This window comes from Choristoneura fumiferana, chromosome 17, assembly GCF_025370935.1.
Source record: "Choristoneura fumiferana chromosome 17, NRCan_CFum_1, whole genome shotgun sequence".
NCBI lineage: Eukaryota > Metazoa > Arthropoda > Insecta > Lepidoptera > Tortricidae > Choristoneura > Choristoneura fumiferana.
In genome coordinates, this window is record NC_133488.1 from 16,531,871 (window position 1) to 16,559,701 (window position 27,831).

At 40.5% G+C, this 27,831-nt stretch overlaps 3 protein-coding genes across 4 annotated transcripts; 1 reads left to right on the top strand and 2 right to left on the bottom strand.

Annotated features, from left to right (window-relative positions):
* Positions 1 to 27,532, top strand: LOC141436893 (G-protein coupled receptor Mth2-like). 2 transcript variants are annotated; one of them, XM_074099992.1, is made up of 9 exons: positions 1 to 209; positions 9,259 to 9,720; positions 12,110 to 12,308; positions 13,654 to 13,845; positions 14,889 to 14,967; positions 17,872 to 18,065; positions 18,724 to 18,877; positions 23,257 to 23,442; positions 25,519 to 27,532. In XM_074099992.1, exons 1-9 carry the CDS (start codon positions 135 to 137, stop codon positions 25,769 to 25,771), a joined length of 1,794 nt encoding a protein of 597 aa, XP_073956093.1. In that variant the 5' UTR covers positions 1 to 134; the 3' UTR covers positions 25,772 to 27,532. The 2 variants fall into 2 exon arrangements, with proteins under 2 accessions (XP_073956093.1, XP_073956094.1); XM_074099993.1 differs by lacking the exon at positions 1 to 209 and adding an exon at positions 8,093 to 8,328 and having other exon boundaries at positions 25,519 to 27,531.
* Positions 235 to 1,267, bottom strand: LOC141436900 (uncharacterized). The gene has a single exon (XM_074100010.1). It carries the CDS (start codon positions 1,260 to 1,262, stop codon positions 528 to 530), a length of 735 nt encoding a protein of 244 aa, XP_073956111.1. The 5' UTR covers positions 1,263 to 1,267; the 3' UTR covers positions 235 to 527.
* On the bottom strand, positions 2,447 to 7,632 carry LOC141437108 (uncharacterized). The gene is made up of 4 exons (XM_074100330.1): positions 6,337 to 7,632; positions 3,940 to 6,304; positions 3,674 to 3,786; positions 2,447 to 3,533 (listed from the first exon to the last, which is right to left on the bottom strand). The coding sequence occupies exons 1-2, from the start codon at positions 7,177 to 7,179 to the stop codon at positions 4,313 to 4,315; spliced, it is 2,835 nt and encodes a 944-aa protein (XP_073956431.1). The 5' UTR covers positions 7,180 to 7,632; the 3' UTR covers positions 2,447 to 3,533; positions 3,674 to 3,786; positions 3,940 to 4,312.
* Positions 27,533 to 27,831: the final 299 nt, after the last annotated feature.

Below are 27,831 nucleotides of genomic sequence, written 5' to 3' on the forward strand. Positions count from 1 at the left end.
AGGCCAGTCTGTAGCTGACACGTCAAACTCTAGTCAGCCAGCTGACGCATCCATTGCTAGCATATCTCAGGGCTCAAAGTCAAAGTCAAAGTCAAAATATTATCTTTATTCAATTTAGGCTATAACAAGCACTTATGAATGTCAATAAAAATCTACCACCGGTTCGGAAAAACCTCTGCAGAGAAGAATCCGGCAAGAAACTCAACGAGGTATATATAATTTTTTTTTAAAACAGGTTTACAATATTATTAAATGATATGTATGAGGGAGTGTGTCGCCTCATGAATGAATGAAAGAATAAATGTCACGAAAACACTTTAATTAATAAAAAAAAACAAAGGTAACACGTAGGTCACAGTTAAACCCTTATTTAAATAGCAAGCAACGATTTCGGTGCGAGTTAGCGCGCGCGCATATGAACTCCGAGCAACAAGCATCGGCCGCGGTGGTAAGGCAACTGGTGCGCAGCAGTTCGTGCTTGGAGCTCGGAACCGTGGAGTGCGAGCGCGACGGACATATCGTCCGCGCTATTCTTCCCGGAAGCGGGCTGGCAACTGCCCGCGGGATGATCGCACATGAGGTAAGGTGCGCGTATTGTTGTGGTTTGCTATATGCTCCCCCTCTAGACCTGGAGAACGCCCTCGCTCCTGGTCTAGCACCTGATCAACCTTCAGTGGACGCTCACGTCTTCTTTTTGGAATGACAGGCCTGGGCGGACAGTCATTGTTACCCTGGTAGTGGGTAAGGTCTTGGGTGTGATATCTCCCTAAAATGAGAGAAGGGTGGTCGACACTTGTAATGGCGTACGAGGTCGGGCTTACTTTCTTCGCAATACGGTAAGGTCCGTCGCGGCGAGGAGAGAACTTAGCGGTGAGATCTTTGGACGCATTACTCAGCAGGTGTGATTTGACGAGCACTAAGTCGCCTACCTGAAATTCAACTGCAGGTCTGCGAGAAGCATCGGCGTACTCCTTCGTTTTATCCTGCTGGATTTCCACTCGTTCGCGAACAGCGGACAACGAATTCAAGAACTGCCTAAGATACGGAGTTACCTGAGGGATGAAGTTTTCTTTATCCAAAATTGCCCGATGGTCGTGAACAACTTCTGTGGGTGACCGCATCTCTCTACCGAAAGTTAAATAAGCTGGTGACCTACCTGTAGTGCGGCAGCGAAGGCTGTTAAGGGCGAAGCGGATCACTGGCAACTTTTTAGGCCATGAAGTATGGTCTCCCTCCACCAGCTGTGCCAGCATCGCTTTCATGTCGCGATTTTTTCCGTTCTGCTGGATTCCCTTCTGGGTGATACAGTGGGACCAGATTTTGTTTAATGTCTAGGACGGTCATGCACTGGCGCATGACAGCAGATACGAACTGCACTCCGTTATCTGATACAATTCTTCTTGGCAGGCCGTATCTCAAAAATATTCTTCGATGAGAATTTTAGCGCAGGCTTCAGCTGTTGCATTCTGTAGGGCGTAAAGTTCTACCCACCTTGTGGCAGTGTCCTCTACCAGAAGTATCCAGCGCTCCCCTGGTCTCCTGTTGGTAACGGGCCGAATAGATCCATCGCCAACACTTCATTGCGTTGACTTAGAAGCGGCGTCTGTAAAGACCCGGAGGCTTGGAATTTGTGGCCTTATAACGCTGACAATGTATGCAGGCTTTCACATAATCAGTAATTATCCTCCGCATACCTGTGAAATAATACAGCTGTGCCACCTTTTGATACGTCCTATCAATACCTGGGTGTCCGGCTGTTTCAGCATCGTGTAGCTCCTTTAATATTTCTGCAACCTGGCCTGTAGGATTACTAACTGGGACATTCGCTCTCAGCATCGGGGTTATACGGAAAAGAACACCTTGATCCATGAGGTATCCACGTTCTAGCCATCTCTTGGCGGCAACCTCATCAGTACTTCGATATCCTTGATGACCTTTTCCACCTCAGGGTCTGCTGTCTGTTCCTGGCGAAGCTGGCTGGGAGTCTTCGTGGGCAGGTCGCAGATGACCGAGCAGATGCCGCAGTTTTCGCGAGACTCGCCAGAGCAAACTGGTCTGCTTAGCGTGTCCGCCCGACGTTCGCCTTGCCTGGGGTGTATTGGAATCGGATGTCGAAGGATTGGAGCCTTAGGCCCAACGTACTAACCTGCCGGCGGGTGATTTGAGTGAAAGCAGCCAGCGAAGAGGTTGATGGTCACTGCCAATGATGACTGGCTGGCCGTCGAGGTACGGGCGGAAGCGTTCCACCGCGCCAAACAACAGCAAGTGCCTCCCGTTCCGTAGTGGAGTAATTGCGCTCTGCTGCGTTGAGGAGTCTGCTGGCGTACTCTATCGGCCTTTCCTCGTTCCATCACCCTGTAGTAAACCGCTCCTAGGGCGTAGTTACTTGCATCCGTACGCAGGATAAAAGGGCGACTGAAGTCAGCTTGTGTCAGTATCGGGCTGTGGTGAGGAGACGCTTCAGCTCGATAAACGCTTGGGTCTGCTCTGAGCCCCAAATCCAGACTTGAGTTTTCCTGGTCAGACGTGTTAAAGGTTCAGCGACTTTGGAGAAATTTGGTATAAATTTTCTGAACCAAGAACACGTCTGCAGAAAGGTCCTCAGGTGCTTTAAAGTACCTGGCTCCTTCATCTCAAGAACAGCACTCACCTTCTCTGGGTCGGTGGAAACACCTTGCTGTGTTATAACGTGGCCGAGATATTTAACGCTTTCTCTAGCGAAGGCGCACTTCTCCCTATTCACGTGGAGGTTAAATTCAGCCAAACGTTTGAAAACTGCCTCGAGGTCCTGTAGATGGCGTTGGTAACCTTGAGAAATTACTAACAGGTCGTCTAAATACGCTAAAATAGTTACGTCTTGCAATGCTGAGCAGGCACGGAGGCGATCAATTAGACGCTGGAATGTCGCCGGGGCGTTCTTGAGTCCAAACAAACAGAAAACACAACCCATGGGAAACATACCCATTGAGCGTGTTTACGAAGCCCGCAACTTGGGTCTTGAAATGGACTGCGGTCTGCGTTACGAAAAACATATTGCAAAGTCAGTTGGAAATTGTTTCTATAAACTTAAAGTATTATACAGAATTAGGCCTTTAATAAATGAGAGATTGCGCATTCAGTTGGTAGAGACATTGATCTTGTCAAAATTGAACTACATGGATTTGGTGTTTGGACCACGACTTCTTGCTAAAACTAAAAGACTAGTCCAACGTGTACAAAATGCCTGTGCTCGCTACTGTTTCAGCATTCCGTTAAGGGCCCATGTAACACCATATTTAAATCAACATAAAATCCTTAAGATGCAGCATCGGCGCAAGCTCCACCTTGCTTGCCTCCTCTTTGGCATAATAAAACACAAATCCCCACCTTATCTTTATGATAAGTTGTCTTGGTCATCCAGCCAGAAAGTGCGAGGAGCTCGGCAGTGTGGTGTACAGTTGTTGACACCTCGCCATGCTTCAGCTGCTTTCAGAGGGAGCTTCAGATACGTGGCAACGAAGTGTTGGAACAACATCCCGCCGCCAATTAGGAACCTACAAAATATACATAGCTTTAGAATTAAAATCAAAGCACATATGTGCATACACCAACAGAGCCAAGAATCCTTGGCTCTTGACACCAGTTGTATATAGTTTGTATGTATTTAGGTCATACATAAGTATTAAATTCATACCAGTGTTTCGCGTCCCATTCTTTTTGGCGGTGGGTGTTTTGTCTCATCTCCTGGCTTTAGGTGCCACGTTGCTGCCAACACATTGGAGCAGCTTACTGCCGCCTATCTGGAACCTGCAAAAATAATAATAATAATAATAATGTGGACTCAGAGAACAGGAACATATAGTTTGGCGGAGGCAGGAGGCTTGCTGTAATATACTAGTTTGTGCTTTGTAATTGAATTGAATTCTTTTTAGGTCATATAAGTAGTATTAATATACATACCTGTGTTTGCGTCCCGTTCTGTTATATGCGTGATGTCTTGTACCCGGGTTGCACAACAAAGTTTCATGCCGCCACTCATCTGTGGTCTGTTTTTTTAAGAGTAGTTTTATACTTATTCACTTTCATTTCTTCAATTTGTCTGTTTGTAATTGATATGGTTGGTACTGGTCCGTGTTGATCAATATGTAAATGGTGTATATTATAATCTTTGGCAGCCAGTTCCTTTTGTCGGAGGCATCGCATCGCAAAAGAAAATGTTTAAAAATTACTATTTATTGCCACGACAGCAGTATAAGTATTATTATCTTTTACACTGAGCCACGTCACTTCTCCCTTTGTCTATGGTTTTAATTTCTTAATTTCTTCTTTTTTTTTAATTTTTTTTTTTTTTCTCCGTCTGACTAGGGCAAAGGAACTGGCTCATGCATACATTTTTATTTAACGTTTGGGCTCCACAGAAAACCAGCGTTACTGCACATAATGTGCGGCAACACATGCTGAGTGGAGACCCTTTTTGGTATCCTGCTGTGTCACCTAGTAACATAGTTTTAGTGCTAGTTCTAGTCTTAGTTTTAGGTGGTACATTTTTTGGAGCCAAAATAAATTTTTCTTTCTTTCTTTCTTTCTTTCTTTCTTCAAACGGCATCCTTTTAAATCGAAAGGTACCCAGGGGACACACAAAAGCTGTTTTGTCCCTGTCGGCTTCCGCTACCATTACCTGCCAGTATGATGAGCGCAGATCTAGCGTGCTCATGTAACAGTCCTGCTTCGTACTCTGCAGCAAATCGTCGATGCGCGGCATCGGGTAGGTGTCAGACTTTGTGATTGCATTTAAGCGCCGGTAGTCGACACAGAAACGAATACCACCATTTGCTTTCGGCACCATCAACGCAGGTGAACTCCATGCCGATTCGCAATCCTCAATGATGTCATCTGCCAACATCTGATCAATTTCCTTCTTCATCAGCTCCTTCTTCGCCGGATTGAGACGATAAGGCGGTACAGATATTGGAGGATGCTCACCTGTTTCGATGCGATGCTCTGCATAAGGTGTCGGAGCTCCCCCTGCTTTAAACACGTGGGCGTATCTGGTGAGGACGTCAGCGAGGGCTTGCCGCTCAGCTGGTTTAAGGTGAACGCCCTCGTCATCCCTTAGGACATCAGTAGCAGCACAGGACACGTTCCGCGAGGGAGATTCAAAACATAAGTTATACTGAACCGTATTGTTACCGCTAAAATACCATATTTCCCTGTGAAAATCGATGACCACTCCTGCAGCGGTGATAAAATCGATACCTAATAACGTCTCGTTATTAGTTGCATCCGGAAAAATTAAAAACGGAACTGTTACCACTTCTCGTTCTAGTCGCACCTGTAACTTTGTAGTTAGCACCTCCATCGTTTTCACTACCCCGTCAGCAAGCTTAACATTTTGTGTTACGGCACGGAGCGGATGGTTATAGCGTAGAAGGAGAGCATATAGAGTGTGACCGGCAATGCAGTGTTTAGCGCCGGTATCTATCAAAGCCGTACCGTTTATTCCCAAAATTTCAATTTTGAAAATAGGGCGCGAATCCCGTCCCGCGTGACTGTTGCATCCGCTTATCGAAATTACATCGTTATTTGTTTGCACAGAATTCGTGAAATTATACTTTTCACACTCACATAGAATTTTAGGTACAGATGGTAAACATAAACATTTCGTTTCAAATGGTAAACATAAACATTTCGTTTCAAATGGTAAACATAAACATTTCGAACTTATAGTGTCGCATGCAGTAATATGAGTGTTAATGCTCTGGTAACAAATGTCATTATTATCTGTTACGCAACTACTCAAATTATTATAATTTTGAAATAGGCTCCGATCATTATTGCATGCGTCACTAGTAGGCGAGTAGGTATTCGGCGAACTAATTTTTGAGCAATCGACTTTTGCATTCGAATACCTATTCGATGATTGAATAAACATGTTTGACGTTGTACGAGGATTATTACTGTCCTTAAGCATTTCACTAGAACACGGCTGTGACTCGACACTATAAAAGCTTTGCTCACTCTTATCACTATCACTGATACCGCGCCTATCGACAGAGTTATTATTAAAAGTTGGCTCACCTAGGTTCATAAGCTTACGGCATTGGTCCTTGGTGTGTCCATACTTTCTGCAGTATGCGCAGATGGGGCGTTGCTTCTTCGTAGTCGTGTCAGCCGGCGCGGCACAGGCGCCTTGCACGGAGGCCGTTGTAGCGTGAGGCGGCAGGCGCAGCGGCGGCTGGCGCGACGGCGGCGCGCGGCCCGGGGTGTTCGCGCCCGGGGTGTTCGCGCCTGGGGTGTTCGCGCCCAGCGCGTACGGCGGCGCGCTGTCAGCGGCGGGCGCGCGCGCGGCGGCCGTGCCCGCGGGGGCAGCGGGGGCGCGCGCGTGCTCGGGGCGGCCGCGCGGCCCGAGACCTGCGCGGCCGTCTTCGTCTCGTCGAACGAGTCCTCGACGTCTCTTGCACGGCGCAGAAGATCTTTAAAAGTCGTGAAGTCCTCTCGTCGTATTCTCTTTCTGATTCTACTGTTGAGGAGCCCGTACGTCATGTCTAATTGGGCCCTCTCCGACACGTCTCCCACTGGGAGTCGGGCGAGGTGGGACCGTATCCGCGCCACAAACACGTCGGTGTTTTCATTCCCCTGGCTATGTGAAAATATCTCTATATATATTTTGTGGGGCGGGCGGCGGTCACCGTAGGCACTGATTAGGTTCTCTTTTGCTTGAGACCACGTCGATATTTGGTATTTTATACCCTGCCACCATGTGGCGGCTTCTTCCTTTAGGAGATATGCTAAGCCGCGTATGATGTTGGCATCTGAGACACACGCGCACTCGCTGTACGCCTCCACGGCGTCCACGAACGCCTCTACTGATTCCTGCTTACCGGAGAAGGTGGCTTTACAACCGGTGAGTGTGCCTTGGTTCCAGGGCGTTTGTATCGGCGTCGAAGCGTTCACGCGAGTCACCGAGCTCAATACTTCTCTAAGCGCCTCGGTCTGAGACCGTTGCAATGCCTCGATTATAGTGTGCACACTTTCGCTCGAAAACATTGTCCCGTCGGCCGTTTGACGTGGCGTGGAAAAAGAGTCGCCGGCGTCGGCGCCATTTTCGATATTGTCGTTGGCGTCGGTCGGGTGTGGCGAATTAGATCGCGCATCGTCGCGGCGATCTAAACTTCGCGTTCCACTTCTTGTCGTCGGCATTTTGTTACACACGCGGAAAAGAAAGAATACGTTCTTTCACTGCACCACTAGAAATAGTCACTTGAAACGTTGGAGCGCCATATATGAGGGAGTGTGTCGCCTCATGAATGAATGAAAGAATAAATGTCACGAAAACACTTTAATTAATAAAAAAAAACAAAGGTAACACGTAGGTCACAGTTAAACCCTTATTTAAATAGCAAGCAACGATTTCGGTGCGAGTTAGCGCGCGCGCATATGAACTCCGAGCAACAAGCATCGGCCGCGGTGGTAAGGCAACTGGTGCGCAGCAGTTCGTGCTTGGAGCTCGGAACCGTGGAGTGCGAGCGCGACGGACATATCGTCCGCGCTATTCTTCCCTGAAGCGGGCTGGCAACTGCCCGCGGGATGATCGCACATGAGGTAAGGTGCGCGTATTGTTGTGGTTTGCTATATATGTATACATCACAAGTATTTAACACAACTTTATTTTTAACACAGTAGGTTCGCTATTTGAACCACCGACGCATATTGTGTGTTATTGCTGTAACCATACGCGTAAGTAAGCAGGACTTTTTTTTGTCATCCTCATCGTCATTATGTCAGCCGAAAGACGTCCACTGCTGGACATAGGCCTCCCCCAAACTATAAGGGTTCCGTTTTTGCCATTTTGGCTCCGCAACCCTAAAAAGAACATATAAATAAAGATTAATTCCCACGGGCATTTTGTAAAATCCCGGAATTTCATTTCAAACGCTGTAGGTTATGTAATAATTTACGCATACGAAGCCACGGGGTAAGCATTAGTTTGTAATAAATGTGAGTGACATCAAAGGGATAAGTAGTAGTCAATGCATTGTATCAAACTGAGTCATATAATTATCCGATTCAAGATTAGATAAGGTATACGAGAAGATAGAGTCATTCACGATGACGCGTGCCGTGGTTCTTATTACAATGTCATTAATGTCTGATTTTGTCAATTATGAATTAGAGAGTAGCTAGTTGTTTTCTGAAATAAATAGATAGCAACCATAATAAATGTCTGTAAGAACAAAGTGCTCAAATTTAGTTCTATTGTTAAAACTGTGCATTAAAATACCTATGTGAGCAGTGTACCTAAACTGCATGAGTGACAACTCCTTCAACATTATCTTTTTATGTGAACAGGTGGGTACAATTACTTCTATATTTTGCATGGATAAATGAATCCCTATTTCTCTTGGTCTGGTCACACCATAACTTGGGAACGACTTTACCAATGACCTACGTACGTAGCTATCCATCTTTTTAATTCCGATAGTTTATAGAAGGATTTTACGGAAAAAATATTAAAAATGTCGCGAAGAAAATTAGAAAATTTAAGAAAATCAGCTTCAGTAAACTTCAGTAAGCTAGCGGGGAAAGCAAGATAAATACGAACTTTCCCGACAAAAAGTAGTGTATAGTAAATACACGAAATTCGACTCTAAAATAACAGTAGATAAAAAAAAGCTTACCCCGCAGTGAAGGATCCGGGCAGATGGCCTGGGAACCGAATCCTGAAGTTGAAAGTCGTGTTTTATCACAGATGTTGATGTGTTTTATGCATCCGTGTTTAGAAACTTCGATAGTTCAATAAAGGATGTAGGAGTTGTTCTATATTAATACTAGATGGCGCTAGGGGTGCTATAATAGTATTTTATGCAACTGTATCGTAATAGGGGTCCTTAAAACAGGTGTGTGGGTTTATGAAACGAGGCGTAGCCGAGGCGGTCACATGAGTGTTTTAAGGCCTAATTACGTATAGTTGCATACAATCTTTTATCTATATATATCCATATATTAAATCCTCTATCATGTGTTCAAGAAATTCGAAAATCAAAGTTTGTATCGTACCGTCCCTCTCACTCTCGTATTAAATAATATAACCGACAGCGGGACGGCAAGATACAAAGTTCGAATTTAGCCTGGATCGCGCGCGCCGCTACACGACAGACATAGAGATTGTTATAACGTCACGCCACTAGTACTCTTCAGTACTCTTCTTAACATGACGTGACCGTATTTGATTAATGTGTAAAACAGGAAAAATATGTACATTTCGAATTATAATTACAGTGTCGCCTAAGCTGCCAGGACGTTACAATGTACGCCAGAAGTCTGTTCCCGTTGATTTTTGTTTTGGCGCAAGGACATGGTGCCACTAAGCCAACGGACCAAAAAAACAGTTTTATAGACTTGAGGACCAACCGACCGGTGAACATAGAAGAATCATGCAAGACAGTGCCTTGCCTAGTGAAATGTTGTCCGATGGATCAAATATTATTCAGAAACGTGAGCGAAGGCAGCGATATGGAATCATCAATCTGTATAAGTAATCCTGACGTATATGGCATAGAGTCTCCTTTCGACTATTCAAACTCACTGGACATATACAACAAAGATATAAAGGAGACAATTGTGAAAACAAAGAAGAAGCTGACGGATTTTACTTTTTTATCACACGAAAAGTTTCTTAATTTGAGCTGTTGTGTGAACTTTCTACAAATATTTGACCCTAACAATACGTACGTAACGGAGGTAAGTGTAAAGCATCTAGATCTGATAAGCAACAAAATGTTACGTTAAAAATTTAACTTGTTAAAAAAAAAAACTAAAATTTTGAACATGAAACTACCATGAGACTCACTCATATTAAATGATATTGTAACGGATAACTCACGTCTTAAACCGGGTTTAGCTGGACATGTTTCGGGCTATTTCGTAGCCCTTCTTCTTCGCGTAGTGTGCATGTTGCGGCAGCCACCGAGTCGCGGCTCCTGAGAAGAAGGGCTACGAAATAGCCCGAAACATGTCGAGCTAAACTCGGTTTAAGACGAGAGTTATCCGTTACAATATCATTTAAAACTAAAAAGTGATTTTTATTGCATAAATATAAATAATAACCTAATAACTCGTATTTGAATTATTTTTATTTATGCAATAAAAATCACTTATATGTATTGGCTCTGTGCACGACATCAGCGCCACCTAGCGTCCGCAACTTTTATGGCTCTGATGCTCTGACATTTTGAAATTTCATCGCGACATTGTGACAAAAATCAAACCTATAACGTATTAATTTATAATACAAAATTACTGTGATACCGTGATTTGGTTGGACAAAAGGTTGTGAATTCATTTTTGGTCATTAAAATTAAATGAGGTAAGTAAAATTTATTCAAAAAGTGTGTATTATTTTCGTTATGTCAGGGTTTGTTTACTTCATGTTTAGTTGTAGGTACTTTCACTGTGAAACGAAAAGATAAAGTTATCTTATTGGCTCCTTTGAATAAAATTAAAATTATATAATTGTTCCTATATCGCTAGTAATAAATTAAATATCGTTTTCAGATCAAAATGAGTATCATTTTGAAGACCGGTTTTGTTAGTATCACTCAATATAAAATTTCAACCACAAACCGTTTCATAAGGAAAATTGTTGCTGGACATGTCCGAGATGTAGAGGCATTAAGAACAAAACAGGGACAGTATTCAATAATTCAAGCTCGCATCATAACACAAACATCTATTACTAAAATTAGGTAGTTAAAGTCTATTATACAAATTGCTTTGTTAATGACAGATTCGTATTAGTATGACAGATGACAGAGCCAGAACTATTTCTACTTTTGGCCACCATGAGCGCTGCAATAGATTTCATCACTCCCACCTAGTACTTCGCACCCTCCCAATACCTACAGAATATAATTATGGCTGCTTTAGATGGATAGCGTCGTGACTTAAAAAAATCTTTTCAAGACCGGCCCCGGACAAAGTACTTTGTCTATGGTATGCAAAGAAACACTTTAGATGGTTCTTTTTGAAAGTCTCCTGAATTAAAAAAAAAACCGGTCAAGTGCGAGGCGGACTCGCACACGAAGGGTTCCGTACCATTATCTATACAACATTAGACATTAGCAAAAAAAAAACACGTTTGTTGTATGGGAGCCCCACTTAAATATTTATTACTTAATTTAATTACTTATTTTTAAAGTGAAATTACGATTACATATTCTATGAATATTTCAAACGTCTACCTGCTGCCGTTTTTAATATCGAGCAAAAACGGCAAAAATATCACGTTTATTGTATGGGAGCCCCCAGTCTAGCTGTAACGGTTCACGAGTTGTCACGGTTCAAATTTTCATTAAAATAGAGCGTCCCCCCCTCTAAAATCTAAACCGGTGGGTGGAAAAATTTGAAAAAATTCAGAATGGTAGTAAGTATATCAAACTTTCAAGGAAAACTATAACGGCTAAGTTAGCTTGAGAATTATTAGTAGTTTAAGAGTAAATAGCAGCCTAAGGTATAAAATATACCTAAACTTGGTAGATTCCGTATAAAATACGAAATCCTTAGAAAAATATTACTTATTTTTGTCGTAATGGCTACGGAACCCTATTTTGGGTGTGTCCGACACGCTCTTGGCCGGTTTTTAAATAACAAAATAATATATTTTTAAGTGATTTGTGTTTAGTATTACGAGTGGCGACGAGAGTGTTTCTATGGTGCTCCCACATTGACTGTTATAAATGTTATATAACGTTACAAAACACGATAACATTGTCTAAGTCTAACACTTCAACTTTTTATATAACTTGTTAGATGTTTTAAACGCTCCGTCGATGCTCTGGCACCATATAATTATAATACCATATGTTATCATGTTATATAACATTTAACAGATATGTATATAATATGATAACAATGTATAACTTTTGTACAATTTGTTATTATACAATGTTATAAAAATGAATGTTTTATAACGTTATATAACACTTATGACGGCCAATGTGGGAGCACCATTAGTATGAAGATTTTGTTACTCGGCGACAAAAGTGATAAAATGTTCATACTAAAAACTCTTCTTGTTACTCGCCGGTGGTGGGACTCACACCATAATTTACATCAATTAATTATTTTTCAGGATGGAAGGTTATTGAGGCAGAAATTTAATTATTATGATAATTGGTCTCCCGACTACGATACGGAAAATTTTTGCTTCGAACACGAAATTTATGTTGATGAAATGGGCACAATATCCACCAGTCCGTCCATTGCATTATATGGAATAGCAACTCCTGTGAGCGACCTAATAAACAACCGAGCAGTAGTTTCTGCTTATAGTAAGTAATCCTATGGTTCTCCCACATTGGCTGTTACAAGTGTTATATACTCGTATGTAACGTTATAACATTGTATAACCAATTGTAACATTTTTTTTCTCACAGTTATCGTGTTATTATCATTCTTTTTTTTGTGAAATTTTTGTGGGTATATTCGGTAGGTCTGAGAATAGGACGTAAACTATTTTTCAACCTTCTACGCGAATAGAGTCGCGAGCAACAGCTAGTAATTTTTAAAATGTAATATAAGCGATGATATATGGTGTCATATAACATTGTTATACCGATGTATGTATATATACTATCAATATTACCATATATTATCAACACATCGGTATAAAAATGTTATATAACACCATATAATTATTAAGATTGGTTTTTTGGAATCTTTTTGTATTTTTTATTTCAATTCCAAATTTTTACTGTTACGGTCATCCCGTAAAACCTAAATTGAAAATACAAACTGAAATATAGATGCACAGAAAAAACAGAAAAATAAGACCATCACTGGGAATCGAACCCAGGTCCTCGGTAATCCGTACCGCGTGCTATACCGCTACACCACTGATGGTCAACGGTACCGACACGAATTTCCCCTATGCACCTCATATCTCGGCTTGTTTGTTTCTTACTTAGTCACTTAAGCAGTGACGCTAGCGACATCTATGCCGTAGCCCTCATCGAGAAACTTTACCATATAATTATCACTTATATAACATTTTAAGTTACAATTTCTTTTTTATAAATACAACGTTAATTTATAAAAATAGGGGGAGACCTATGTCCAGCAGTGGACGTCTTTCGGCTAACATGATGATGATGATGAATGTATAAAAATGCTATATATACATTGTTTGTTCTCGGGTGGATGTTTATTATGTATTTAAGCATGTACCTATTTCGCACACACACACACACGCACGCACGCACGCACGCACGCACGCACGCACGCACGCACACACACACACACACACACACACACACACACACACACACACACACACACACACACACGCACACACAATCAATCAATCAATCAATGCGCGAGAGTTCGCATACTTTTCGCTAATTATACTGTAATGTTTGTCCGAATCATGATTTGACATATTTTTTTCTCACTGAAACCTTAAATTTTTCTTAAATTTATAAATGATCACCCTATAGGTTAGGACTTCTTTTACAAACTGACAATTTGACGATCGTTTTTCCCACGTCCAGGCTCTGGCATCTGGCTCTGGCACGCATGGCAACACTGCCGTTTCGTAGGTGCTATAATGACAATCCTTAAAAACCCTGCATGTAAATAACCAATATTCATAATTCTATATATTTATTTTATTTATAGGTATGCTGGTGTCCTGCTGGTTCTTGCTGCTGGTGTTGGTAGTCTACGGTCTGCTGAAGGAGCTCCGTAACCTGGCGGGGATGATGCTCATGGCATACGTGGCTACGCTCACTGTCGCCTTCCTGACCAGAGCGGCGCAAGTGTTCGCTAACGACGTGGGAGCTATGGACTCAAACCAATGCGTTGGCGTAGGTGAGTTTCAGTATGCTAATGCTGGTGGTCTACGGTCTGCTGAGGGAGCTCCGTAAGCTGGCGGAGATGATGCTCATGGCATAGATGGCTAGGCTACGCTCACTGTGGCCTTCTCGGCCAGAGCGGCGCAAATGTTTGCTGACGACGCGGGAACTATGGACCCAGGCCAATGCGTTGACGCATAGGTAAGCTTCAGTAGCGTAAACTTAGACTTAATAAATACTTTGAAATAAATGCATTTGCCTTTATCGAAAATACAAATTGAGACATCGATGCATCAACTCATTTTGAGTCGCCGTGCGGCGCAAACTGGACTTTTGTATAAAACGGAATGCAGCAGAAATTAGTAGGTACGCGATCGAAAATACGCGGCTCACGACTCGATAAATTACGCTCGTCTGGCTTCACCCTAAATGAAGTGTTTCTATTGGTTCATGATCATGAGCGAAACACATCCTCGCACTTCTCTTGTGGCAACGCAGCCTAAAAATGATGGGAATTGTACACTTATTTCAGATTTACCATAGAAAACATAAAAAATTACAATATAGGTGTACATCCCTTAATTTGCAGGTGGTAGGACCTTGTGCAAAGTCCGCCCGGATTGCTACCACCATCTTGCTCGCTAATCCTGCCGTGAAGCAGCAGTGCTTGCACTGTTGTGTTTCGGCGTGGAGAGTAAGACAACCGGTAAAATTACTGGCACTTGAGGAATCCCATCTTAGGCCTCTAGATTGGCAACGCATCTGTAAAACCCCTGGTGTTGCAGATTTTTATGGGCGGTGATGATAGAGATCATGGTAAGAGTACCATCAGGAGACCCACTTGCTCGTTTGCCATCCAGTCGAGTAAAAAAAAACTGTCGAGTTCATAAACTTGTGAGCAAAAATTTGATTAACAATAGAGTCGAGTTCAGATGTTTTAGATCAAATTTTTGCTCACAAGTTTATGAACTCGACTGTACCAACTTCCATTTTTAATATGCCCGAATTGAGTTATTATTTACACATATAGAGTATCAACACATTATATTTCTTTTTCAGGTTTATTTTTTCTTTATTCATTAATGGCGAGTTTTACTTGGCTGAATGTCATGTCCTTCGACATCTGGTGGTCAATGCGGTAAGTTAAGTTAACATAAGTTATAAAATCTGATATAGTCCAATTCAAATTATTAACTTTATTTGTAAGTATACAGTCTTAGATGAATGATTGGTCTCGCGCGCTCGCTCGACTAGATACCGCCGGCGTACTTGTCAAATGCGGCAACAAATAGTACGCCGAATTCGGCGTACCCGAGTCCGGGGCGAGTCAGTCGCCTTGCAAACTGTGCGTAAGGTGCATATGTACCGAATTTTTGATAAATTTTGGTCATAAACCGAAGTAAAATGCCAGTTTTCGCAGTGAAACTGTTTAAAAATAATACCTACTACAAGAAATAAGAAGGACACTGGGATCACATACCATCAGTACCTAAATATCGTATAATTTCGAAATTACAAAATAAAATAACACGAACCCTTAAACGCCATTCTGTGTTGCCGCGTACACAAGAATCAAATTCCCCGTGGTTGAGATTTTAATAAATTGAATTTTATTGTTATCATCATTAAATGATGATAAATTTTTATAACTTATTTTATTTAAGTACCTAACGTAATTATTATATATACATAACCTAGTTCTATATTATTTAATGTTTATCTTTGTGATATATACTCTGAAGGTGTATAAATTGTTACCCGACACTATTTAATTAAGGGGTGAATGTGTCTTAAAATTAAAAATGTTTTTCGTCTTCCCATTCAAAAAGCCCAATCAGCTGATTTACTTATAGCTAGGTATGTATTATGGGAAACGAAAAAAAAATTTTTTTTTGTATTTCTACCCATTTTCCTGAAATGTTAACTGCCCGAAGGAGGGTTATGTTTTTCAAGCGTATGTATGTAAGTATGTATGTATGCATGTATGTATGTATATTTTGTAAACATTTTTTATTTATTTTAGTCTTAATTAACCTGTACATTATATTAGGTTTAATTATAGGTGCAACGTGTTATCTTAAGTATGCAAAACTTCTTAGTTGGTGACTCCATCGTCCATGAATTTTTAGTAATAATTTGTAAATATTGAATGTCCTTAAATATATATATTTTTTAATTAAAAGTGAGGCCTGATCATTAATATACCTACATCATACCTACCATTTTTTTAAAGAAGAAACCTACGCCTAACCTATACACAAACATATTAATACATTCACTCTTAATTACTCCTTAATTTCTAAGTATTTCCCAAGATACATTTTGTAACCAGTAACTTAATAGACCACAGAATAATTTATTTTCCCAATAATTCGGGTAACAGTGGAGCAGCTGGCAACACAATTCGTCACGCACACTAGCATCCTTGCAAATTGTCTTACACCGTTCTTACGCACACTACAATATTGAGTTGCCGCATTCACGAACCTTTTGTTTTTAGGTAGCGCGGTATCTAGTCGAGCGAGCGCGCGAGACCAATCATTCATCTAAGTATACAGTAAAAAAAGACGGTCAGGTGCGAGCCGGACTCCGTATAAATTTGTACGTAAATAGATCCGATTGTTTTTTCTCTAAAAAATAAAATATTTAACACAATATCTAAAATATAAAATACTAGCCTCAACCCGCGGCTTCGCCCGCATTAGAAATAGCTTAATGCCGTCTAAACTTTACTTTTGTTACATTGTGCCCGTGCAACTTTCAGAAATATACAACGACAAACGTTTACTTACCTACACGATTCCTGTTACCGTGGCAACGCAATAAATAAATGTCTTAGAGTTTGGCTTTAAAAAAAGATTACGGTAACAACACATAACATAAGTATTTGTTCAGTTGTTTTTTTCCAATTTACATTGAATTTGAATTATAAATGAATTAAATTTTATAAGTTTTGTTTTATTAATATTAATACGTAATAGTAGATTATTGTCGTGGCCTGGAAGTAGGCAATTGCTGGCTGAGTATGATTATTAAACGGACGAGCTTGCGAGTCCGTTTAACTAATACGACGCCAGCAATTGCTATTCCAACCAAGACTAATATAAAGCTTTTCTCAAAAATGGTGAATAATTTTGAAATAGAATAAACTTTTTCTCAAAATATATTATAACATTTAATTTTATTCAAATATTTTTTTTATGCTTTCCCGCCTTTTTTTTCATTGAAAATGAACTGCAGGTGTATTTTTCCACCGAAAACACCACAAGCTGTTTCAGACCCAATAGAAAAAGTCCGGAGTTCCAACAAAATATCTGATACCGGCCATTAGACAAGGCTGTATACGACTTGTGCCAACATTTCCATGGCCTTTTTAACTTAAAAAAAAAATTGTTACTGATTGCAGGTGAGCTAGCGCGCCTGCAATCTTTTTAAATTTTTAATTTTTCGCTGACCTTAAACTATGCACTTCACCTTCTGATATGTTAAGAATAATGTCAACTTTTACGGACATTTTTGAGAAAATTATTATTATTCATCCCTTTAACAATATCTATCATTCCTTTGTTAACATTTGACTCGAATGTTTCCCTATCTTCACATTTAACTACCAGGGTGGGTCATCAGCAAACATTGTGGTTTTTGTCTGGTGACTTTAGGCGAATCATTGATGTTAAGCAGGAAAAGTCCCTACTTTTCCTGACAAAGAATACTTCCCTGTGGAACGCCATTATTTCATTATTATATAAAAACTGTAGGCTACCAAATAAATAACAATTGCCTAAATAAATTAAATATAAATTAAAAAAAACCGTGGTGGCCTAGTGGTTTGACCTATTGCCTCTCAAGCAGAGGGTCGTGGGTTCCAGCCCAGGCTCACACTTCTGAGTTTTTCGGAATTTATATGCGAAATAACATTTGTAATTTACCATGAGCTTTACGGTGAAGGAAAACATCGACAGGGATACTTCATGAACCTGGGAAGAAATTCGGTGGTGTTCAAGATGATGATGAAAAGAATTAACCAAACTTTTGTTCGTAGGGGTTTCCGGAAGTGCCGCAAAATCCACAGGCAGGGGATACCGATCAAGTTCGCGTGGTACTGCCTCTACGCCTGGGGGGTCCCGCTCATGCTCATACTGTTCGTTGTCATAGTCGAACACACTGACCTGAGACACCTGCCTAACTTCGTCAAGCCGCATATCGTTGTGAACCCAGATGAATGTTTTCTCCCTGGTAAGTGAATGCTTGGAGTTGCTCATCATCATCATCAGCCGGAAGACGTCCACTGCTGAACAAAGACTCCCCCTTAGAACGCCACGATGAACGACAACTCGCCACTTGCATCCAGCGGTTGCCGGAGTTGAGGAATGAGGAATCAGGAATGAGGATATTCGCTGGAGAACTAAAGTCACTGATAGCTCGGAGAGTGTTGCTATGCTAAAGTTCTAGTCACTATACCTAGCGGATGATATTAAAAAAAAATGAAAAATAATCTACACACACTAAGTCGGGCCTGTATCGTGAAAACCCAGAACTTTTTCTTCACGATTTTCCTTCACCGCACTCAAAGCTCGTAGTAAATTTCAAGCGGTATCCTGCCTTTTCCCAACACGATTCCCAAATGTTTAATTTGCCATACTGTTTGATTTCCCAACTCTCGATTTTCTCCAAAACCAAAAACTCAGGTTAGATTTGTTTATGAAAATTCTGAAAAAAACATGGTTTCATAGAAAATCGTGCGTTGTAAATTAAAAGTTTGGCAAATTAAACATTTGGCTATGGTGAGTTGGGAAAAGGCAGACAACCATTTCAAGCGTAATTTCGTACCCACATGAATTTTGAAAAACTTAGAGGTGCGAGCTCGGAACTAGTCCACATTTTTCTTTTTTAGAGGATGAACGGCAGCTGTATTTGAACGCACCGATTGCAGTAGCCACCAGCATCAATTTGGTATTATTCCTGATGACTGCTTACAATATCTGGCGGATCAAGAGTGGCGTCGCCCGAAGCGCGGATAGTAACAGGAATAAGACGGATGAATCCAGGCACGTATATTTATCACTGGCTTTTACCCGAGGATTCGCTCGCCAGTGCCGGCTTTAGAGGGAGGAGCGACCGTGGAAACTTTTTTATCTCCCCCCCCCCCCCCGTAACACGTATTGCTATGAAATTTGCAATTTATTTGTTCCTGGGTCACAAGTCACAACGCACCTGACCACTCCCCCCACTAAATATGTGGCGCCCCCCTAAATTTATGGATGATCGGTGGGACAAGATAATAAATAAATATCACGGGACAATTCACACCAATTGACCTAGTCCCAAAGTAAGCTTAGCAAAGCTTGTGTTATGGGTAATAAGCAACGGATAAATATAATTATATAGATAGATACATACTTAAATAGGTACATAGTAAACACCCAAGACCCGAGAACAAACATTCGTATTTTTCATACTAATATCTGCCCCGACACGGGAATCGAACCCGGGACCTCAAGCTTCGTAGTCAGGTTCTCTAACCACTAGGCCGTCTGGTCGTCAAAAAGATAATTGCAATTTTCATAGCAATACGTGTGACAAGGGGGAAGGGGGCTAAAAATGGTCAAAATAGGGGATGTACTTTATGGATGTGTGTAGGAGAATATAAATAAGAAAAGTATGACAATCCTAATTCGCTATGTCTGTCTGTCTGTCGGTCTGTGTCAGTAACCGTCATAAGTGAACCCCACACTGTGTAGGTACATTGCTTAGGAGACGGGAACATTATAATTAATAGGACATTATTAATTGATAGGTTTATTTTTGTTAAGCGGTTACTTAGGTATATGACTTTATTTGTAGTTACCGCAAAAACTGACGATGGGGAATTACTGTTTGTTAATAAAAATACTTCACAAACAAACTCACCAACTCACAACATTTATTGACAACAAAAACACAATACATCACAACAAAAACACAGTTAAAACACAAAAAAATAAAAGTATCAAGTGTATTTTGTTTAGTCTATGATGTGTTGTTTTTTTTTCTTTTTTTTTGTATGAGTCATGTTACTTGAAATAAACGACTATTATTATTATTATTTATAAATAGAAGAGAGAAAAATTAGACTTAGGGGTTGTTTCACCATCCATTGATTAGTGTTAACTGACGGTTAAATGTGATGCCGTCTCCGTCACACTAACATTGATTAGTAAAATACGACGATGGTAAAATAGTCCCTTAGTGTCGGTCGGGTCACCATTTGCTCAGCTAATTAGGTAATGCAACATAATTTTTCTGATCGCAAATTTTTATAACCACGGGTTAAATGGATGGGCCCTATAACATGACAAAATATTTAAAACACAATATCGTATGTCGTAGGTACCGTTCAATTAAAAGACTCAGGTACTTTTAAAAAATAATAACTTCTTTACACTGTAAAGTTTAATCGAAGAAGCAATGTTGAGCAACATTTTTGATGTTAGTAGCGTGACGGCATAGTAAAATAGGAGAAGTATTTTAACTACAAACAAAAGTACATCACGTGGCTTAAATGTGTGCGCGGCAGCCGCACGCACACACTGATGATTTAAGGAGGATTAAGTTTTCTCTGGTCAACGCTGCGCTGCCGTCGGTACCGTCCGTTTTGATTTTAGCTCGCTCATCACGGGTTCGCTACGCGAGATGATCGCCTTTTACGTTCGCGTACCCGTACTTAAGTATTTTTTTGTATTAGGTATAGTTGTAAATTAGTAGTAACCAACCCATGGGTAATTATAATTAGGCACTAGCATCTTGCCATTTGTTTGTAACGTTTTATATAGTAGGTAGTTATAGTATCATGTGTAGGCTATGTGTAGGTAAACATGAGTATTATCATTTATTATGTACACAGTCACCATCGCCTTCTTCTTCTTCTTCGTCGTGTTCTTCATTCCTGAAGGTCGTGCCCGTCTTGAAAAGCCTTTACGGAGAAGTTGACGAACTGCTTCCACACCATTCTGTCCTCGGCCTGTTTCAGTGCTGCAGGCAAAGTGAGCCCCGTGATCGCCTTAATTTGATCCGACCATCGGATTGGTGACCGTCCTCTCGGCCTTTTCCCCTCTATTTTGCCTAGCACTATCAGTTTCTCGAGGTTGTCTCACTCCCTTCGAGCCACCATCGCCACTCCAGCGAATTTATAAATAATATTTTTAAATTTAGTATACTAATAATAATATAGCGGCATAGAATCTTGTTTGTCTAGTCTAGACAGAGACAAGACAATTTTAAGTTACTTTCATACTAAAATTATTTGCCAGTATGTATCTAATTAATTTAAAATAGACAACCCTAAGCGTACACGCCGGAGTAGGCAGTTAAGTCTCCTGAAGGATCGGAGTTTACATACTTCTCTCTTCTTCTATTTCAACTCTCTCTTTTTCTGGTTTTTCTGTGCATCCATGTCTCAGTTTGTATTTTCGATATGGTTTCACGGGATACCCGTAAAAGTAACAAATTTGGAGTTGAAATAAAAAATACAAAAAGACTCCAAAAAACCAATCATAATTTGATTGCTTAGCAGCGACATCTCTTGTCTGGGTGAGCGGTTGGTTCCGAAAGAGTGTGACGTCTCTCGATGAGAGCGGAACATAGATGTCGCTAATGCTGCTGGATAAGTAGCGTAGTAGAAATAAGCAACCTGAGATAGGTATGTATGCATAGGAAAAATTCGTGTCTAGATTCCTGTCCAGCGGGGTGTAGGGGTTATAGCACGCAGCACGGATTGCTGAGGACCTGGGTCCGATTCCCAGCGCTGGTCTCTTTTTCTGGTTTTTCTGTACCTACATCCATGTCTCAGTTTGTATTTTCGATAAATAGATTTGTTAAAAATTCATTCAATTTAACAAATATTTGTTCCAACTGTAGAGGCAGTAAACGGAATTCTTTTATAAAAAAAAAAAACAAGAGAAGCTTTGCGTGCGACGTGGTAGTATACTTTATTATTAGGTATCTATCGATATATTTTTAATATCAAAAATTTAATTTAAGATTGTAATCAACACATTTGATCCTATCTATCGCTTTTTTCGTGTTGAAGTGAAGTGACAGTTCAAAGTAAAGTTCAAATATTTGGAATTCAGTGAGTATACCCAACACTGTACCTACTCAGCATTTAAAAAAATAATTAAAAACTTACTTTGTCTCACGGAGTGAGCAAAATGCGATTTTGCTCACTGATTTCTCATAGCAAAACCTGCCTGTTTGAGGTGCTGAGGTGAAAAAGTCATTTTATGTCGCCTAGATCCAGCATATAAACACCAACTTTACGAGCATGAGAAGTGAAAAATGTATTTATATATGGTAAGCCTAACAGGAAATATCAGGAATCAATTGTTTTTTTTAATTTCCTTCCTGGTCCTTCCCCGTCATCAGTGTTATAGTTAATAGTTATATTATAATAAATCTATCCTGTTATTGTAAGTATTCATATTATTCCGTGATCTGTAGTTAAATCCATAAACATGTAGGAATGTAGGTGCCGCCTCGCTCGTACGCCCTCGCCCTTCAACCTAACCCGGCCGGGTCGGTTCTGCTCCGACTATATCGATTTCGCTCGCTGTGCTCGCTCGATCCGCGGTGAAAAACGTCTATTCATTCGAATCGATTGAATTCAGATTATCACGTCGTACATTATCACTACGTACCTACATTACAGCGCGCGCAATATTTTGTGCGCCCTGATAATGCGCGACCATGATAATGTACGGCATGATAATCAAAAGCAATAATGCTTCGGATTATCATGTCGTACATTATTGCGCGTAAATTACGAGTTGTACATTATTGTTTCCCATTTTGATTTAACAGAGGTGGTAACGTTTCTGGAGTGCGTAATGTTTCTGGCGCTCGCGATCGCAATCAAAATAATGTCAGTTTTCGCATACAAAAACTGTAATTTGAGGCACTTGTCCCACCGCCGACGATGAGCGAGAAGCGAGTAGAGCGAGTAACTAGAAACGAGTGGGCGAGCAGCGAGAAGCGAGTGTAGTTTTGTCGCTCGGCTGTAAGCGAGTGTTCGCGTGCGACGGGCGATTACTCGCTCCACTCGACTCGCTCGTGCGGGGCAGCCGCCAAGCTGACATCGCTGAGCGAGTATCTATAGCTCAGCGAGTTTTATAGCTCTTGTCGCTGCGGCAAAAGATGTTAGAGCGAGTTCTCGCCGACAGTGTGAACAGCCAGCGATCAACTATTAATATATGTGTCTCTTTTACTCACACAGGATCTTGTATTTTTGTTCGTTTCTTGAGCGAGAAAATAGTCGATAGCCAATCGTTTCCTCGCTGGCGGTGAGACAAGTGCCTGATTGTGATCGCGAGTGTCATAAACTTTAGACAATATGGCCACCAAGGCAAGAAATGAAAGATGGCGAATAGGTTTTAATTGTGTTTTTTTTCAGGTTCGGTATTTACCTGAAGTTGTCCTCCGTAATGGGGATCGGTTGGATTTTGGAGGTGGTGAGCGCCCTATGGAACTCTGATTCGCGAGTTTGGTACATAACCGACTTCTACAATACGCTCATCGGATTGTTCATTTTCATTATCTTCGTCTGCAAAAGGAACGTTCTGAATCTTTTGTGCAAAAGGTACGTACTTCTACAGACCCTTACAACTTCCTTTGCTTGCAGCGCCATGATGCTATGGTAGGTATCCTTTATCCATTATACTTAAAATGTTTTTTTTACTCAAGAAATTTTTTCGCGTTAAAATAAAAAAAATATATATTATAGAACGGTTTAAAACCCTTGCTAACCATTCATATTTATATTTTACATTTAAAATGTACCTAATGGTGAAGGTATGTAGGTATTGTGCATGTTCACACCGTGCCAGAGGCCGTATTGCCTAACGCTTTATTTACATACAAAGACTGTCATTTGATTGCGATCGTGAGCATCAGAAACGTTAAGCGATACGACCTCTGGTTTTTAGAATAGGACGAATCCATCCATCATCTCCATTAGATATCTAAGAAATCTTATCTACGCCTGTCTACAGGGTTTATTGTTGGGTATAACTTTTCAACAAAGTTTGGTTTGTGGCTCCCCAGTCTGCTCTCGCTCTCGCTTTGAAATGTTGCCTTCAAAGGTCTTATTGTCTACGCACTTGAAATCACAATTGTTTTCACCGCCCTTTATAATAATTATTATAATAATATCCTTTATTGAGACAGATTAAATAAGTTCAATTTTTCGCTCGCTCTTAATCAAGGCCGCCTAATGCTTACCTTGCTTCTCTCTGTGTATCTGTTTTCTGTATCGCTCACTATTTATGGTGTACAATAAAGAGTCTTTGTACAATACAATACAAATATTCTTTATTGCACACCATAAAGCAGTAAAAAAACTTATAATATAAACACTTAGACTTACTTCTTTGTATTGTATTGTATTGTATTGTTTTTCAATAATATTTTTAGACAATACCGTAAACTGCTTCAACTTTGCCTCCTGGTCCCAACATTGCCTGATTCGATTTAGAGTCGATAACTTAGCACCCTTTAGGTTTTTAAACTTTTATCCCCCCGGAATAATAATTCCCGTGTAGATAAAAGTTTAAAACCTACAAGAGTGGTAAGTTAAAGTTCGGGCCAGAGGGCAAAGTTGAAGCAGTTTACGGTATACAGTGCACTCATTCACTACTAATTTTATTATGCATCGACTGCTTTAGCTGTCTGTATGCCACTGTTGACAGAGGCCCAACTGTCGCCATTCTTCTCTATTATTGGCCACTCTTGTCCATGAGCTAGCTGCAACGGCTTTAATATCATCAACCCACCGTCTAAATGGTCTACCCTCTAGAATAATTTTAAGTACTTACCGGTAAAACGAGGCTACTTTGCACCGAATTTTGCTCCAAATTTCTATATTATTGTTTTATCTTAAAGATTATTTATTATGCTGTCTGTGGTATGTTCATATATGTATTTATGTAAAGTAGATCACCCCTACTATCATGCTGGCTTGCTTAAACTACGTCATCATCATCATCATCATCATCATCCCAGCCTATATACGTCCCACTGCAGGGCACAGGCCTCCCCACAGCATGAGAGGGTTTGGGCCATAGTTCCCACGCGGGCCCAGTGCGGATTGGGAACTTCACACACACCATTGAATTGCTTCGCAGGTTTGTGCAGGTTTCCTCACGATGTTTTCCTTCACCGCAAAGCTCGTGGTAAATTTCAAATGTAACTCCGCACATGAATTTCGAAAAACTCAGAGGTGCGAGCCGGGTTTGAACCCACGACCCTCTGCTTGAGAGGCGATGGGTCAAACCACTAGGCCACCACGGCTTAATGTTGTTTTAATATATATATTAAAACTTTAATTTAGGAGCAATGTTATCTGGCGTTTGGGTAACTATGCTACTGAATTTAATTTCATTCATAATTCATACTAGGAGACGTTTGTTGTATTTTTACCCCATCATTATCATTGCACTCTGTATTATCACTGTACGGCGTCTGACAGGAAAAGAAAAGAAAATATCGAAGCAAAAATTGAAGTTCAGTGTTGTCACTTTATTGGGAAGTGTATCGGGTATACCGGGACTTCGACCTGCAAGACATTTAAACAAACTACAGAACTGGAGCATAGTTACCCAGTGGGGAGCAAAGTAACCTCGTTTTACGGTACTTAAACTTAATTTATCTTTCACAGGTTCCACATTGAAAATGAATTCGTTAAAAGATGGGATCACGGAAGTAACTACACGCAGACTACCAGCACGAGAGGCAAAAGGAACGCTCTAGATTCTTTGACTGAAAATAGTGATATGGGTGAAGCTTCAGCTACCGATTATATAAACAGAGTAAAATGTAACTCAACTAAACCACAATACCCCATACTAAACGATAGCAATCACCAGGGATGTCCGACTTACCAACTTCTTGGTAAAAATACTAGTTTTTAGTGTCATGTACCATGTACCAAGACTAAGACTACTCGGACCTTGTGTGCAAAAATATCTAGATAGGCCGTTGAACTTTTCTATTGTACGATATATTTATTTATTTTTCTCAATATATTTTACATTTTACATCCGATGTAAAAAAAAGAGTTTAAAGGGAAATTTCTTCGGTGCGTTCGACTATGAACCTACACGAAATTGAAATTTTTTTTTTTACTAGGATGCGATTTCCGACACAGTTTATACCTTTATGTGTTGGCAGCGCCGCAGCGGAACACAGCAGGGCTACTACGAAACACGAAATTCGAAGTTCGTGTCGTGCGGTCCCTCTCGCTCTCGTATTAAATAGTATATGTGTCAGAGGGACCGCACGACACGAACTTCGAGTTTCGCGTTTCGTAGTAGCCCTGCAGGGTTACCAGTTTTTCGTTTTCTATATCAGCTTTCAGCCAGCTCGGCACAAGGAGTTCTGAGTGGCCGTCTGACATCCCTGGGAATCACTAATTGGTCTCGTGCTGTGGAGTCTCTCCTTGAGACACTTGCAAAATCTCTGCTTGCGATGTCAAAAAGTCTATGTTTTATTGACGAAGCTTTCATTGTTTCATAGTATAGTGATCATAGTATAATGACGACATCCAATGGTGGGATGAATGATGGCAATCGCCTGCCTTTGCTCTTGGCGATGTCCATTTTAAACATTCGTTTCCTTGTAGAATGAAATTAAAGTCACATTTCAATAAATTAATTGATATGATGAATTGATACTTATGTGCATAAATTTATGGTGGGATCTTTCACATTAATAATATTCTATTTATGTCATTGAATTGTAACCAATGTATAATTGATAAATATAGTACTTACCTAAGTAGTGGCAAATAATAAGTAGTACTTAGTAGCTTCGGCTTAGCTTCGGCGAAACTCTGTGTTAGTATTATTTTTTTTTACCTTCATAAAACTAACTGTTATTGTATTAGTGTCCGACTTAAATTTCGGTTTCATTTTGGTTTCGGTATAATAAAAATCATATTTCCGCCGAAGGTCCGAAATTTACTTTGGGTGCGTTTGAAATGAGCAGTTTAAAAACATTTTACGATCTCAATAATTAGAACTCTAATAAAAGTGTTGTATAATTTGAAATAGTATGTGGTTATGTACCTACTCGACATGTTTATTTAATTAGTTCAATCAAATGCATGAATTTCAGAAATTTTACTAGGTAGGTAGGTACAGTCGAAGAAACCGAATAGGTAGTGTACTTACGTATCAGGGTGAAACCTTTTCACGTTCTATTTCGTGATACTTTCTTTGGCAAATGTATATGTAATCATGACTTTCGACGGATAAAGATCCATCCAGAGGCCTTATTGTCTTACCCCCTTATTCATAAAACTTAACAAGCCTATCTTAACTAACAAATGCTTTGTCCCTTTCTAACAAATACAAATGTCGAAGTGACAGATAAGGACAAACGAATTTTAGCGGCATTTTAACTAAAATAGGTTTGATTGTCGTTTATGAATAAGGGGGTTAGTCTACAGCACTCGGGATCCCAATCGTTTTCACCACTTCTTTTTGTCACACACACGACAGAACGAAGGTCGAAAGAGATGGTGATGCGATCACGACGGCCCGCGTTTTAGACAGTACGCGCCTGCAGGGCTTCTACGAAATTTGAAAATCGAAGTTCGTATCGCACCGTCCCTCTCACTCTCGTATTTAATAACATTAGCGTCAGCGGGACGGCAAGATACGAAGTTTGAATTTTCCACTTCGTAGTAAGTGCCCAGCAGAGCAGCAGGGCTACTACGAAAATAATATAAGCGTCGTTGGGCCGATTTTCGAATTTCGTAGTAGCCCTGCTGCTCTGCTGGGCACTTACTACGAAGTGGAAAATTCAAACTTCGTATCTTGCCGTCCCGCTGACGCTAATGTTATTTAATACGAGAGCGAGAGGGACGGTGCGATACGACCTTCGATTTTAGAATTTCGTCTACTATTATACCTATATAACCTACTATATGTTATTTGATCCGTAAAATACCATTGCAGTTTTCTTTAGC

Bases quoted from the DNA above. Each gene is read 5' to 3' on its own strand.
- LOC141436893 (XM_074099992.1), top strand. From the start codon at position 135: ATGAATGTCAATAAAAATCTACCACCGGTTCGGAAAAACCTCTGCAGA. The intron at 9,721-12,109 runs GTAAGTGTAAAG...ATTATTTTTCAG, and splicing joins ACAATACGTACGTAACGGAG to GATGGAAGGTTATTGAGGCA. The intron at 18,878-23,256 runs GCACGTATATTT...GTTTTTTTTCAG, and splicing joins AATAAGACGGATGAATCCAG to GTTCGGTATTTACCTGAAGT.
- LOC141436900 (XM_074100010.1), bottom strand. From the start codon at position 1,262: ATGAAAGCGATGCTGGCACAGCTGGTGGAGGGAGACCATACTTCATGG.
- LOC141437108 (XM_074100330.1), bottom strand. From the start codon at position 7,179: ATGCCGACGACAAGAAGTGGAACGCGAAGTTTAGATCGCCGCGACGAT. The intron at 6,305-6,336 runs GCACGGCCGCCG...CCCGCCGCTGAC, and splicing joins CGCCCCCGCTGCCCCCGCGG to AGCGCGCCGCCGTACGCGCT.